Raw genomic sequence first — 15,803 nt, forward strand, 5'->3', positions numbered from 1 at the left:
TGGCTAATCAGCACTGGCACTCATACACACGTAATATCATAATTTCAGAATGAAACGGTAATAAAGTCAAAACTTTTACACTTTTTGGTGACATTTTTTCCAGACCCCCTAGCACCCACTTTCGGCCCCCTGGAGGTCCCTAGAACCCAGTTTGAAAACCCCTGTGATAATGCATTTGGTGATATGAAAGGTTGTATTTGAGTATTTTCAAAATAATATGGACCCATATGTCTAAATATAGCAGGATTGACCGTTTTTAGATAAATATCATGTGATCTGAGCATGCTTAGCAGTGAACTATGGATTTTCTTTTGCATGAACCCCAGCAGAAAAGCTGCATATGGATCTCGGAGGTGTGTAAGAGACTTTCAAATCACTCTAATCTTTTAATCTGGAGTATATCTAGTCATCGTGATGATATTCATGACATCTGCATTTCTCACACTTGGTTTAAAGTCATCATTTGCACTATTCACTTTCAGTGTATTCAGTGTATTGTGGCTGAAAAGGGTTTGAATGCATTAAGTTCCAAACACTGTCTCTAGTATATTTATAGCAGCTCAGTTTTAGTGGCTGTCAGGATGGCAAGGCATAGAAGGGCACTAACAGCTATGTAATACACATTCCCTGTTACACAATATAACCCAGCACTGACTAGACAGCAAGGTGCCCAGGGAGATTGCCCAGTAATCTCCCTCTCTCTATTCTTCTTCTCTCTTGTTCTTATACTCTTTCTCTTCTCTATCATCTTTCTTTCTTTTTTACTTGCTGTCAGTTTGTCTTTATGCATTCTTCTCTAAGCTTGTGCACCCTATGACAACAATGCCCTTAATGCCGCTCAGATGTCTCTGGCTGATCAATGTTCTTATTGGACAAACTAGTGGGTGGACCTGAGGCCTCATTGGTCCCCATGTTAGGGATTTAAGGAAGTCTTCTTTGTTTATGAAACAGGCAGGCTGTTGCTGAGGTGGCAAAGCACAAACATTTGATGCCATACCTAAATGGGTCGATTCAGAGAAAGATAATAAAAGAATATATTTTGTTCATATATTTGAAAGTGTTCTATTTAAAGTACTCTATCAATTGCTACTCCAACACATCCAAAAATATACCTACTATAAAGATACGTATACGTATATTTATATGTTTATAAAAATGTATGAACAAAGTATGAACAATATTGAACATATAAAGCGTGATGCTTCAGAAACATATATTAGATTCTTACTCATTTAAATACTTTTTAATTTACACCTTTTCTTACACTGGAGTAGTGGTCTCGTGTGCTAATTCATGTGACTCCCAAATGCAATAAAGGCATTAAAGCCACTTATTTTGTCATATAGGTTAACAGAGTTATATTATAGCTATGAGTATGGAAAATGTGTGCATGTTTGCAGAGTACATTGAAGATTTTTAAATAGAAAGGTTGAGTAAAACTGGATTTTTTCATTATATAAACACTTTAATGGACCAAGCAGACTCACAGATTCTCTGGATTTTATTTAAAGATAACAATTGAGTTACGAGTGACTTCACTGCTTATGTCACCTAGATCTGGATGTGTTTACTATCGAAGTTCAAAGCCTTTGCAGTTCATGTTTGCATAACACACACACAACCCCATGCAGTTTTAGGGACCTCATCGAGCAACCCACAACCTGTATGATCTGTTTACCCCAAAACAATCTAAATGAGTAAATGCAATTACTCTTTGTTGTCTTAATTGTAAAATAAAAAAAATTGATTATGTTTTGGGATATGTTGCATCATGGACAGACCTTGCAATCACCTAATACAGATCTCACACAGGTGCAAGATGGTTGAAGACGCAACCCTCCAAGGGGAAAGGGGGCCGGCCTGTTGTTTTCACATTCTTCATTTGATTAAGTTCATTGCATGCATTGGTAGTAGCAGGTCATACGCTCTCTGCGCCGCGCGCATACGAATTGAGCGTAGAGCTGAACGCACAAATCCTGCTCCTCGCGGAAGCCCTGTAGACTCTACGAGTCACGCGACCACGCACGCTCACGCTCCTCGGTGCTCAGCAGCCACACTGCCCTTCCTGCAGCCAAGGAGACAAGCACATTTAACATTCCTGCAACAAATGTATGTACGCCAGCTATTTCGTTTTTTGTTTATAATCTCATAGAGGTTTTATTGCTATAGCAAACCACGGGCGTTTTATATGATTCATCGTGCAGCCTCTAGGATGAAGATAATCAAAGTTGAGCCCCAATGTTTGATGCTGTTTTACTGTTTCGTATATACCTAATCAAATGCAGTTTTCTGACTTATTATTTTGTTCCGTCGTCATGGTGCGAAGTAACTATTTCAGTGTCGTGTATCGCTGACATTGAGAAGGGGCGGATAAATCAACGGCTACATTGTGATTAAAACATCCGCAACAGCACATCTTGAGATTTAGCGTCTTTTGATGCATTGGCTTACAGACTGTGCATATAAAACTGTCTTCTTGTTGACCTTATTTTAAGAAGAGCAATTGACGCTGATGCCTCATGCACTTAAACTCCTGCGCGCGCATGGACATGGAGTCAATGCACACTGAACATGAATTCGGCCTCGAATTGTCGGCCAAACAGCGAATGCATAAATTACTCAATCTTTAATTACGTGTAGCCCAATTGAATGCATAATTGTAGTCGCTACTGTTCGTTTTTAAACTCAATCGCAACATGCATCCGAATGATCAAGGACGTTTTAAGGACGGTTGCATCATAACAGGGTTTATGAGCGCTGTATCAGATATAAAAATATTGTGCTATTATGTTACATAATGCCCACAAGCTATGTACCGTTAATATATTTTAAACGAATAACTATGCTTAAATTCTTATGAAGTTGTATTTATTATTGTTGTTAAAGGGATGGTTCACCCAAACATAAAAATTATCTTTTCATTACTCACCCTCATGCCATCCGAGATGTGTATGGGTTGCTTGCTTCTGCTGAACACGAACGAAGGTCTTTTCAATGCAAGTGAATTGTTACCAGAACTTTCATGCTCCAAAAATCACAAAGGCAGCATAAAAGTAATCCATACGACTCTACTGGTTTAATATCTTCTGAAGCGATGCAATCACTTTGGGTGAGAAACAGATGAATGTGTGTGTGTGTGTGTGTGTGTGTGTGTGTGTATATATATATATATATATATATATATATATATATATATATATATATATATATATATATAATATTTTTTTACTATAAATCTTCGATTTCAGAATGTGAAAGTAAAAGTGGAGATTTATAGTTAAAAAAAAGGACTTAAATATTGATCTGTTTCTCACCCACACCTATCATATAACTTCAGAAGACATGGATTAAACCACTGGAGTCATATGGATTACTTTTATGCTATTTATTTTTGAGCTTGAAAGGTATGGGCACCATTCAGTTGCACTGTATGGACCTACAGAGCTGAAATTCTTAAAGTCTTTATTTGTGTTCAGCAGAAGAAAGTCATGCACATCTGGGATGGCATGAGGAGGAGTAAATGAGCAAATTTTCATTTTTGGGCAAAGTATCCCTTTGATGATGATGATGATGATAATATTTCTTAAAGCCAGTTCATTAGTCCTTTGAACAATCTTTAGCTGTGACAGTTCTCATACCTTTCCTGTTTTAATATTCATTCATTCATTCGTTCGTTCGTTCACTAATGACTGTGATTGTTGGAACTTTATTGAATATAACACAAATTTAGATAGCTATTTACTACATTTATTAGCCAGTTCTGTTTCATATACAGTTGCCACCTGATAATCAAACCTTTTTATAGACCTAAAAATGCTATCTTTTGGTTTGGCATTGCATACTCTACTATTTTCTTTCCCAATATTATGGTCTACTCGTTATTTTATTAGCCTAGGAGGTCATGAATGAAGTTAAGCACAGATTTGACTGTTCTTTAGTTCTCAATGGGCTTCCAGCAGTAAGTAGAGAGAGGTGTTTGTGTTTTTTTTTTTTTTTTTTTTTTTTTTAACAACAATGCCAGCCAGCTCATAAAACAATAGACTCGCCATTCACTAAATAAGTTTGATTCATTATCAGCAATTCAAGATAAGGTTTCGAGATAACGACACCCGTGAGAACTGCATGTCATGCTGGCTAATATGGCCCGGATAAGGAAAAATGCAGTAAATAACATTTACTTTGAGTGCATGGAGAATTAGTGTCGCAAGCATTGTGTGTTAGAAAGTTTATATGCTCATAAGCCAGTGCTGTGATGTCTTATTTAGGTTTGTCTAGGTTGTAATTTATATACTGCATCAAGGAGACTCTGCAAAGGTCCCGTTTCAGCGTACGAGTTCATGTTAATGGAATTTTAAAGTCATTTTCCAAAGTAGCACACTGCACATGCAAGAAACTGATCAGTAAGCTTTGTGAAGATTTCTTAAATTGCAGAAGTATGCGCTTGTGATGCTATTTTGGATTTCTGATAATGTAAATTAGTTTAATAGATAAGTTCGATTTTATCAGTAATGGTGTGTGTGGATGTGTGTCTTGGCCAAACCTAAAAATAATCAATGGAGCTAAAAAGGTTTGCCTAATTTATCTTGACATGTGAAGAACCACTTCGTTTGTCTAGATATAGCAAGTAGGGGCCAAGTGACCAGACTCTAGGGCCTAATTTTGGTTTGGGTAATTTGCTCTGCGGCGTAATGTTTTACTCATCGAATCGGACCTCATCATCTTGGCCCAGCTTTAGTGTCTGACCATGTCAAGTTGTACCTAAAACTTAGTCCACGTCCACAGTCCACACTAATACGTTTTCGTTTAAAAACGCATGTTTTTCTCTGTTTTGGTCTTCTGTCCACACTGATATGGCGTTTTTGAAAGTGAAAACGCTCTCTCAAGTGGATAAATTTTGAAAGCCATCTTCGCATTGTAGTGTGGACAAGGGAAATGGAGATATCTGAAAACGATGACGTATTTGTTGTCATGTGATCCATTCAACCTAAAACAGTCAAGATGGTGGCCCATGTTGTAGCGGTGTTGTTGTGCCTGATATCCACTTTGAAAACCTTGTTAAAGATGAATGTTACTTTGTACAAACTTCACATTGCATTCCTTCAAAGGCAATGGGAAGTTTTACTCTGAATTTCTGTCCGTCGACGAACACGAGGACAATTGCGTTTCAGACCATACATAGAGCAGCTTTTTTTTTTTTATTTTTCCCTGCATGCGCATTAAGGGGATTTAAGAGTTTTCATACGCTTCAGTGTGGTCTAGAAACTTTTGGAAAATGCTTTAAAACGGCAGTGTGGACGGAGAGCTTTACAAAAATATTATTTTCAAATGTATCCGGATTAATGTGGATGTAGATGGCTGCTACTGTTTTATTTTTATTTTTTTTTATTAAGGGATGCGAATTACCCTCCTTACAGCTATAGTCACTATTTCCTGAAGCTTATTTGCCCAAATTGTTTGGCCAACTTTTCCTTTTTAAAATCACTTGAGAGTTCCTTTAAGCTTAGACAAAAAAAAAAAAAAAAAAAAAAAAAAAAAAAAAAAAAAAAAACTTTAAATGCAACAAAAAAAGCTTACAATACAACAAACAAATCAACTGAAAATATACATCTGTGATACCTGCTATGACTTTCTTTTCTTTTTTTTTTTTCATGAGTTGGCATACCTGTTTATTTATGGTTCAGAGGTGGTACAGTTTTTTTTTTTTTTTTTTTTATTTATTTTTTTACATTTTATGAACATTTATTCATTTTTTTTTTTTTTTTTTTTTTTGTCCCCTGCTTACAGCAGACATCATGGCCTCAGTAATGGAGAAGTTGATCACCCCTCTGGCCAGCGGCCCTGCTGAGCCCCCAAGGAACAAAGTGACAGTTGTTGGTGTGGGGCAGGTTGGCATGGCATGTGCTGTCAGCATCCTGCTCAGGGTAAGAGTACCTCTTCTCAAGCACTAACTACTACAAATAGCTGATGATTACACACAGCTTTTTTAAACTAATCCCTTCAGATAACTAAAATTGTGTCGGGTATTTTAAAATGATGCAACTGTTTGATGTTTTAAAACTTCCTCCTGTCCCAGTTAAATGTGAAGAGACAAGTATAAGCCATTTGTAGGTTGATTTCCACAAAAAAATAAAAATTGTGCTCTCAGGATTGCTCTGTTTGATTTGAGCGTCCAAACCAGTTGGGCATAGCAGCAATGGCTCAACTAATAACATTTGTTGGATGGGGGGGGGTATTTGTGAAACATTTAATGCAGTTATTTTCTTCTTTTGTTTGTTGAGGCTAGTGCCTCAGAAATCCCACATTTCAGGTTTAAAGTAAGTGTTAACCCACAGGCTGTTTTGTGTCTTGTAGGAACTGACAGATGAACTGGCTTTGGTGGATGTCGTGGAGGACAGACTGAAGGGGGAGATGCTGGATCTGCAACATGGCAGCCTTTTCCTTAAGACACCAAAGATTGTTGCCGATAAGGGTGAGATGCATATGCATTGTATGGTACTAACTCTTTGTTTACAGACTATCATATTGATTATACTTTTAATACATTGCCATGACTTTGTCACATTCATTCTTGCTGCTTTTGATTTGATAGACTATTCCGTGACTGCTAACTCCCGTATTGTTGTGGTGTCGGCCGGAGTGCGTCAACAGGAGGGTGAGAGCAGACTGAACCTGGTGCAGAGGAATGTCAACATTTTCAAACACATCATCCCACAGATTGTCAAATACAGCCCTGACTGCACTCTCATTGTGGTGTCCAATCCAGGTAAACACATTTAGAACATGCTGACATTGTTTTATATACTACCTACACTAATTCATGAAACTTCTTTTGAAGTGATTGAAAAATATTTTAATTTTATTTGAGCTGTGTCTTTTCACCCTCCCTGTTGTAATCCTAACTCTGTTCCTACAGTGGATGTTCTGACCTATGTGACCTGGAAGCTGAGTGGCCTGCCAAAGCACCGTGTCATTGGCAGCGGAACCAACCTGGACTCCGCCCGCTTCCGCCACATCATGGCAGAGAAACTGGGCATCCACTCCAGCAGCTTCAATGGCTACATCCTGGGAGAGCATGGAGACTCCAGCGGTGAGTGAGAGAGCTGAAGGGATGGGGGGTGGGGAAAAGGAAGAGATAAATAGGGTGGGGTAGATGTGGGTGTCGTAAGAGTAGTGCATGTCTGAGCATGTGCAATACCCGGACCTGTCGGTACAGTCTTGTGCATCACGTGGATTAACGGCTAGGATTGTGTAATTGTTTTCTAATACAAAGGAAATTAGAACTGTGTGTTGGTTTATGAGCTGCTGTTCTGTTGTGTTTCACAGTGCCTGTATGGAGTGGAGCAAATGTGGCTGGAGTCAGCCTGCAGAAACTCAACCCTGATATTGGCACAGATAAAGACACTGAGAACTGGAAGGATGCTCACAAGATGGTTGTGGACAGGTAGAGGACATCCCACTGATGGGCAATTGGGGAAATGGATCTATATTCATCTTGATAGCTCGGATGAATCTGGATCACAACACAGAAGGGTGGATTAATGGATGGTTAAAGTATAGTTCAGTTAATTACTGTTGGCTTCTCCTAGTGCTTATGAGGTAATCAAGCTGAAGGGATACACCAACTGGGCCATCGGCCTTAGTGTGGCTGACCTGACCGAGAGCCTGGTGAAGAACCTGAACAGGGTCCACCCAGTTTCCACCATGGTGAAGGTGAGCGGCGGTTACACACAGTTTAAAAGAATAGTTCACCCTTAAATTCTGACATGAATTACTCGCCCTGCTGTTCCAAACCCTTGTGCCAAAAGGACATTTTCACACTGCTCTTAACCAGACAACAGTTTATAATGACCATGTTGGTCAAGCTCCAACTGATCAAAAACCACCATAAAAGTAGTTAATGTTACTTGTGCTCTATTCCAAGTCTTAAGGCATATGATAGCTGTGTGTTGGTAACAGACACGCACTATATGACCAAAGAAAGAAATGGAAAGACAATTTTGAATAAATAATTGGTATAGGCATTGAGTAGCAGCTGCTTGTATATTCATGGGTTATGATTGGCAGGCCAAGATGAATGAGCTCCTTGCAAACTTGCGTTTGGAACTTTAAGAAATACACTCCTTTGCAACATGATTTGAACAATCTTGTTTTATTATTATTATTTTTATGAATTCCTCATTCACAATTATCTGCATGGTAGGCTATTCCATTTTGTAGAGATGCACATGATTAGTGAGTACATTTTATTCTCTAATGCATTTTAGCAGTAATTAATCACAAATGGGCTCCTATGTTATCTGCAGGGCATGTTTGGTATTGGTGAGGAGGTGTACCTCAGCCTGCCCTGTGTGCTTAACAGCAGCGGAGTGGGAAGTGTCATCAATATGACCCTGACTGACGAAGAAATCGCTCAGCTCAAGAAGAGTGCAGATACTCTGTGGGGCATCCAAAAAGACCTGAAGGACCTGTAGAACATCTGCAGAGGGCACAACATGCACTCCGGTCCATAACTCCTTAACACACTCCCTCAGAATCTTAACACACACTCTGTCCTCTCTTCTCACTTGCTATTGGGTATGGTTACTTTGTAGTATTTTTTTTCCATGGTGGTCCATCTAGGCATAATCCAAAAATGAGGAATGTCTCTTCTGATATGATTTTCTGTTATGATCAAAGGAGAATTTGTTCAATTCTTCACAACTGCACTTGTTAACTTGGTCACTCTTTGTGGGCAATGAAGAAAGAACCAACACCTCTTCTTGACACAATTTAGTGAGATCATTAGGGAATGTTCTCATGCGTTCTCTAAATTGAGAGAGGATTGAAGTAAAAGACACAAATGTATTCTGCCTTCTGAATCATATTGCAAGTGTCAGTCATATTAATGAGCTTGTAGAAGATGACAACTGAAGTTCATAAATTAATAAACCTGTTGAAACCTGACCAAATCTGTACTGTGGACATTTTTTTTTTTTTTAATGATCTCTAGCTGTGTATTGGTATAACCGGTCCTGCTCGATCCGCTCCGAGCGGGATTCGAACCTGCGTCTCCAGCATTGGAGGCAAGTGTGCTAACGAGAAGGCTAAAGGCTACATCTCCTAGTATGCTTCTTGAGGCAAGGGGAGTGAGGTTTACACACTACACAGCCACCTACCGTTACACTCACCACCCTAAACCTTACTCCCATCTGGGTCATGGCACCACTGGAACCAGTACTGCTCGGCTCCAAGCAGGAATCAAACTGGCGCCTCTGGCATGGGAGGCGAGTGCACTAACAAGGAGGCTACAGGCTCGCTTGTTAGTGCGCACTAGCCAGTCACTAGTGCACCTCTTGAGGCCAGGGGAGAGAGGATTACACACTGCAAAGCTTCCTGCCAGCTGGCTACCATTTACATGGGTACAAATAGGCCTACAGATGTTTGGCAACTTGTGGCAAAAACCTTTATTTCAATGAGATAAGAATAGGTGTGATTGCCTAAAAGCTTCGATTTTTATCCCAGCAATAGTGAAACAAACACATTTGGATTACTAAAATCCAGTAAGTAATATAAAAAGTTTATTGCACAAATTACATAAACTTGACAAACAAGTGCGCCATACATTTCTATGAGAAATTAAAGGCAGATCGTGCCAAAAATTAACCACAATTTTCAACCATCCATCTGATAGAGCGGTTTTCAGGAAAATTCTTGTTTTCGCAAATAAAGTATCATATCAGAAGGTGCTTGTGTTTGGATCTGTCTGTGTCGGTAGTTATCGCTTCATTTCGCTTTCCAAAGCGCAGCCCAAACGGATTGTAATTGAATTTACTGCGTGTTAACCGATGTTTGCAGGAAATCTGACTCGATTCTTTGGTGATAAAGCAAAGGCTTGCGTCGTCTGAAACATCGGAATCGTCCCATTCCCTCCGCTTCATTGAGAGAAAGTGATGAAATCTTGCCGGTATGGAATCTGAAATGTAAGATCGGCTATCATTTTCAGCGCATGAATGCGGGAAACAGATTTTTTATGTTTTTATTATTAAATAATTTTTTTAATTATTATAAACCATTTCTTATCCTGGCCAAGGTAATTCGACTTTGTCCCACAATTGTTTTAGCTATAAACTGTGTAGCTTATAGGATGTAGCCTAGTCGCAATTACATATTACTGCAATTATATATTACCATAATTACGTGTAAGTTTACGCGTATTTTGCGTTAAGAAATTATAAATATATATTACGCAATTACGATAAAGTCGTAATTGTGAGTAATAAACTTGTCAATTACGAGAAATAAAGTTGCAGATACGATAAATAGCTACATTTGCGATTGTGAGAACGTGGTAATAGCGAGAAACGTCACAACTACAATGTGTATGTAGTCGCAATTAAGAGAAATAAAGTGGCAATTATAAAGTTGCAATTAAGAGAGTCAAAACTGTAGCATTTACGAGGTAGTTGCAGTTCCGATGAATTCACAAACAATAAAGTTGCAATTAAGAGAAAATGTGGTAATAGACAAATTCACAATTGCGTAGTTTATAGTCGCAATTATGAGACATAAAGTCACTGTTGTGAGAGAGTCGCAATTACGAGAAATAAAGTCACTGTTGTGAGAGAGTCGCAATTACGAGAAATAAAGTCACTGTTGTGAGAGAGTCGCAATTATGAGAAATAAAGTCACTGTTGTGAGAGAGTCGCAATTACGAGAAATAAAGTCACTGTTGTGAGAGAGTCGCAATTACGAGAAATAAAGTCACTGTTGTGAGAGAGTCGCAATTACGAGAAATAAAGTCACTGTTGTGAGAGAGTCGCAATTACGAGAAATAAAGTCACTGTTGTGAGAGAGTCGCAATTACGAGAAATAAAGTCACTCTTGTGAGATAGTCGCAATTACGAGAAATAAAGTCACTGTTGTGAGATAGTCGCAATTGGAGAAAATGTGATAATGGAGAAATTCACAATTGCGTAGTTTATAGTCGCAATTACGAGAAATAAAGTCACTGTTATGAGATAGTCGCAATTATGAGAAATAAAGTCACTGTTGTGAGATAGTCGCAATTATGAGAAATAAAGTCACTGTTATGAGAGTCGCAATTATGAGAAATAAAGTCACTGTTATGAGAGTCGCAATTATGAGAAATAAAGTCACTGTTGTGAGAGAGTCGCAATTACGAGAAATAAAGTCACTGTTGTGAGAGTCGCAATTATGAGAAATAAAGTCACTCTTGTGAGATAGTCGCAATTACGAGAAATAAAGTCACTCTTGTGAGATAGTCGCAATTGGAGAAAATGTGATAATGGAGAAATTCACAATTGCGTAGTTTATAGTCACAATTACGAGAAATAAAGTCACTGTTGTGAGATAGTCGCAATTATGAGAAATAAAGTCACTGTTGTGAGATAGTCGCAATTATGAGAAATAAAGTCACTGTTATGAGATAGTCGCAATTATGAGAAATAAAGTCACTGTTGTGAGATAGTCGCAATTACGAGAAATAAAGTCACTGTTGTGAGATAGTCGCAATTACGAGAAATAAAGTCACTGTTGTGAGATAGTCGCAATTATGAGAAATAAAGTCACTGTTATGAGACAGTCGCAATTACGAGAAATAAAGTCACTGTTATGAGATAGTCGCAATTAGGAGAAATAAAGTCACTGTTATGAGATAGTCGCAATTATGAGAAATAAAGTCACTGTTATGAGATAGTCGCAATTATGAGAAATAAAGTCACTGTTATGAGATAGTCGCAATTATGAGAAATAAAGTCACTGTTATGAGATAGTCGCAATTATGAGAAATAAAGTCACTGTTATGAGACAGTCGCAATTACGAGAAATAAAGTCACTGTTATGAGACAGTCGCAATTACGAGAAATAAAGTCACTCTTATGAGACAGTTGCAATTATGACAAATAAAGTCACTGTTATGAGATAGTCGCAATTATGAGAAATAAAGTCACTCTTATGAGACAGTCGCAATTATGAGAAATAAAGTCACTGTTATGAGATAGTCGCAATTATGAGAAATAAAGTCACTGTTATGAGATAGTCGCAATTATGAGAAATAAAGTCACTGTTATGAGATAGTCGCAATTATGAGAAATAAAGTCACTGTTATGAGATAGTTGCAATTTGGAGAAATAAAGTCACTGTTATGAGATAGTCGCAATTATGAGAAATAAAGTCACTGTTATGAGAGTCGCAATTATGAGAAATAAAGTCACTCTTATGAGACAGTCGCAATTATGAGAAATAAAGTCACTGTTATGAGATAGTCGCAATTATGAGAAATAAAGTCACTGTTGTGAGAGACGCGATTGGAGAAAATGTGATAATGGAGAAATTCACAATTGCGTAGTTTATAGTCGCAATTACGAGAAATAAAGTCACTGTTATGAGATAGTCGCAATTATGAGAAATAAAGTCACTGTTGTGAGATAGTCGCAATTATGAGAAATAAAGTCACTGTTGTGAGAGTCGCAATTGGAGAAAATGTGATAATGGAGAAATTCACAATTGCGTAGTTTAAAGTCGCAATTACGAGAAATAAAGTCACTGTTATGAGATAGTCGCAATTATGAGAAATAAAGTCACTGTTGTGAGAGTCGCAATTATGAGAAATAAAGTCACTGTTATGAGATAGTCGCAATTATGAGAAATAAAGTCACTGTTGTGAGAGTCCCAATTGGAGAAAATGTGATAATGGAGAAATTCACAATTGCGTAGTTTATAGTCGCAATTACGAGAAATAAAGTCACTGTTATGAGATAGTCGCAATTATGAGAAATAAAGTCACTGTTGTGAGAGTCGCAATTATGAGAAATAAAGTCACTGTTATGAGATAGTCGCAATTATGAGAAATAAAGTCACTGTTGTGAGAGAGTCGCAATTACGAGAAATAAAGTCACTGTTATGAGATAGTCGCAATTATGAGAAATAAAGTCACTGTTGTGAGAGTCGCAATTATGAGAAATAAAGTCACTCTTGTGAGATAGTCGCAATTACGAGAAATAAAGTCACTCTTGTGAGATAGTCGCAATTGGAGAAAATGTGATAATGGAGAAATTCACAGTTGCGTAGTTTATAGTCACAATTACGAGAAATAAAGTCACTGTTATGAGATAGTCGCAATTATGAGAAATAAAGTCACTGTTGTGAGATAGTCGCAATTATGAGAAATAAAGTCACTGTTGTGAGATAGTCGCAATTATGAGAAATAAAGTCACTGTTATGAGATAGTCGCAATTATGAGAAATAAAGTCACTGTTGTGAGATAGTCGCAATTACGAGAAATAAAGTCACTGTTGTGAGATAGTCGCAATTATGAGAAATAAAGTCACTGTTGTGAGATAGTCGCAATTATGAGAAATAAAGTCACTGTTATGAGACAGTCGCAATTACGAGAAATAAAGTCACTGTTATGAGATAGTCGCAATTATGAGAAATAAAGTCACTGTTATGAGATAGTCGCAATTATGAGAAATAAAGTCACTGTTATGAGAGTCGCAATTATGAGAAATAAAGTCACTGTTATGAGATAGTCGCAATTATGAGAAATAAAGTCACTGTTGTGAGATAGTCGCAATTATGAGAAATAAAGTCACTGTTGTGAGACAGTCGCAATTACGAGAAATAAAGTCACTGTTGTGAGATAGTCGCAATTACGAGAAATAAAGTCACTGTTGTGAGATAGTCGCAATTATGAGAAATAAAGTCACTGTTGTGAGATAGTCGCAATTATGAGAAATAAAGTCACTGTTGTGAGATAGTCGCAATTATGAGAAATAAAGTCACTCTTATGAGACAGTTGCAATTATGACAAATAAAGTCACTGTTATGAGATAGTCGCAATTATGAGAAATAAAGTCACTCTTATGAGACAGTCGCAATTATGAGAAATAAAGTCACTGTTATGAGATAGTCGCAATTATGAGAAATAAAGTCACTGTTGTGAGATAGTCGCAATTATGAGAAATAAAGTCACTGTTATGAGATAGTCGCAATTATGAGAAATAAAGTCACTGTTATGAGATAGTCGCAATTATGAGAAATAAAGTCACTGTTGTGAGATAGTCGCAATTATGAGAAATAAAGTCACTGTTGTGAGATAGTCGCAATTATGAGAAATAAAGTCACTGTTGTGAGATAGTCGCAATTACGAGAAATAAAGTCACTGTTGTGAGATAGTCGCAATTATGAGAAATAAAGTCACTGTTGTGAGATAGTCGCAATTATGAGAAATAAAGTCACTGTTATGAGACAGTCGCAATTACGAGAAATAAAGTCACTGTTATGAGATAGTCGCAATTATGAGAAATAAAGTCACTGTTATGAGATAGTCGCAATTATGAGAAATAAAGTCACTGTTATGAGAGTCGCAATTATGAGAAATAAAGTATCAATTGTCGCAACTGCAAGGTAGTCGCAATTTCGATTAATTCGCAAACAATAAAGTCGCAATTGAGAGAAATAAATTCACAATTGTTGCAGTTGCGAGGTAGTCACAATTACGAGAAATAAAGTGGTAGTTACGTTATATAAATTCATAACGAGCGAGAAATTTTATTTTTTTCCTCTATTTATTTTTTTATTTATTTATTTTCTTTTTTTCCTCTTTTTTTATTTTTTTATTTATTTATTATTTAATTTTTTTTAATCCATGACGGAATCTAGGCACCATAGGTTTCTAGTTCTTTTGTTTCTCAAGTATGTATTTTGATAAATTCATATGAAATCCATCTCGTTTACCTGAAATGCCGGCACGCTCAGGTGTATCCATGTCAGTGAATGGTGCTCTCACAGTTGTGCACTGACAGATCACTGCATAAATGAAAAGAAACAGTGTCTTGATGTTCATATTGCTGAAAATGAAAGCTTATGGAGCACAACTGCGCCTTTCTCTGTCTTCAGTGAACATACCCATGCGCTCTGCTCTTCTCCTTCAGTATAAAGCATAGTCGACGGTGACATCCTCTGACCTTATTTACATGTGTATCTGTCTGTGGCGAATAGGACGTTTCTGTATCCGAATCCAGAATATTTTATCTACTGTTTTTATTTATTTATTTATTTTTTAAATCTTGGAAATCCAGTGGTAATTTGTTCCTTGAAGTCCACTTATTCAAATAACGCATTTTGCTGCTGATGTTCTCCTGCAAAACGCACCCGTTGGAAATGATGCCATAACTGCATGCTTTTATGTGTATCACAATAGATTTTGATTATAGATTCCACTCGTTCCGTCTCGGAGAAAAATTGGATCTGAAAGTAAAATAAGTTGCTTGTATCTGGGAAACATGAATGAAGCGTCCGTGGGAAGAATAATGGTGTACAATCATGGTCCTTTTCAAATCTTGTGGGAAAATATAGTCAACTTTCATGATCGTTTTGAATAAGTGCATGTCAGCTGTCAGCCTGAATCGTAAAAACAAGTAAATCGCCTGTTTTTAGGGCATAAAGAGCACTGTTAGCAGCATGACGGGGCGAGTGGATTTGAATAACAGAAGCTAAAATTGTAGAGAAATGTTCATCTTCCGGTTGCATTGTGGGCTATATTATATTCAACATATTAATATATTAAAGGATAAACCAACAAAGCAGGGCTTCAGCTATCAATGCTATTTTATTTTGTCAGAATTGTGCATGAACTGGAATGATTCCCTTGTTTAATCAAGATTTTTTATGTAGACAAGGTGTTTTTTTTTTTTCTACATAAAAATGAATGTTCAACAAATATGGTCAAAGTGCGTCATCATAACTCGTGTACTGACTTTTTTGAGCACGTTAACACTTTTTTTATGATAGGAATATTGATG

General features: G+C 37.3%; 1 protein-coding gene across 2 annotated transcripts; it reads left to right on the plus strand.

Moving 5' to 3' along the window:
• The first annotated feature begins 1,936 nt into the window (after positions 1 to 1,936).
• On the plus strand, positions 1,937 to 8,948 carry LOC127435131 (L-lactate dehydrogenase B-A chain-like). 2 transcript variants are annotated; one of them, XM_051688344.1, is made up of 8 exons: positions 1,937 to 2,109; positions 5,788 to 5,921; positions 6,352 to 6,469; positions 6,590 to 6,763; positions 6,914 to 7,087; positions 7,324 to 7,441; positions 7,587 to 7,710; positions 8,304 to 8,948. In XM_051688344.1, the coding sequence occupies exons 2-8, from the start codon at positions 5,793 to 5,795 to the stop codon at positions 8,469 to 8,471; spliced, it is 1,005 nt and encodes a 334-aa protein (XP_051544304.1). In that variant the 5' UTR covers positions 1,937 to 2,109; positions 5,788 to 5,792; the 3' UTR covers positions 8,472 to 8,948. The 2 variants fall into 2 exon arrangements, with proteins under 2 accessions (XP_051544304.1, XP_051544303.1); XM_051688343.1 differs by having other exon boundaries at positions 1,938 to 2,109; positions 5,785 to 5,921.
• The last annotated feature ends 6,855 nt before the right edge of the window (positions 8,949 to 15,803 follow it).

Source organism: Myxocyprinus asiaticus, chromosome 45 (genome assembly GCF_019703515.2).
Source record: "Myxocyprinus asiaticus isolate MX2 ecotype Aquarium Trade chromosome 45, UBuf_Myxa_2, whole genome shotgun sequence".
Taxonomy (NCBI): Eukaryota; Metazoa; Chordata; class Actinopteri; order Cypriniformes; family Catostomidae; genus Myxocyprinus; species Myxocyprinus asiaticus.

Coding starts and splice junctions, on each gene's coding strand:
- LOC127435131 (XM_051688344.1), top strand. CDS start 5,793: ATGGCCTCAGTAATGGAGAAGTTGATCACCCCTCTGGCCAGCGGCCCT. Junction 5,922..6,351: donor CTGTCAGCATCCTGCTCAGG/GTAAGAGTACCT, acceptor TGTGTCTTGTAG/GAACTGACAGATGAACTGGC. Junction 7,711..8,303: donor CAGTTTCCACCATGGTGAAG/GTGAGCGGCGGT, acceptor TGTTATCTGCAG/GGCATGTTTGGTATTGGTGA.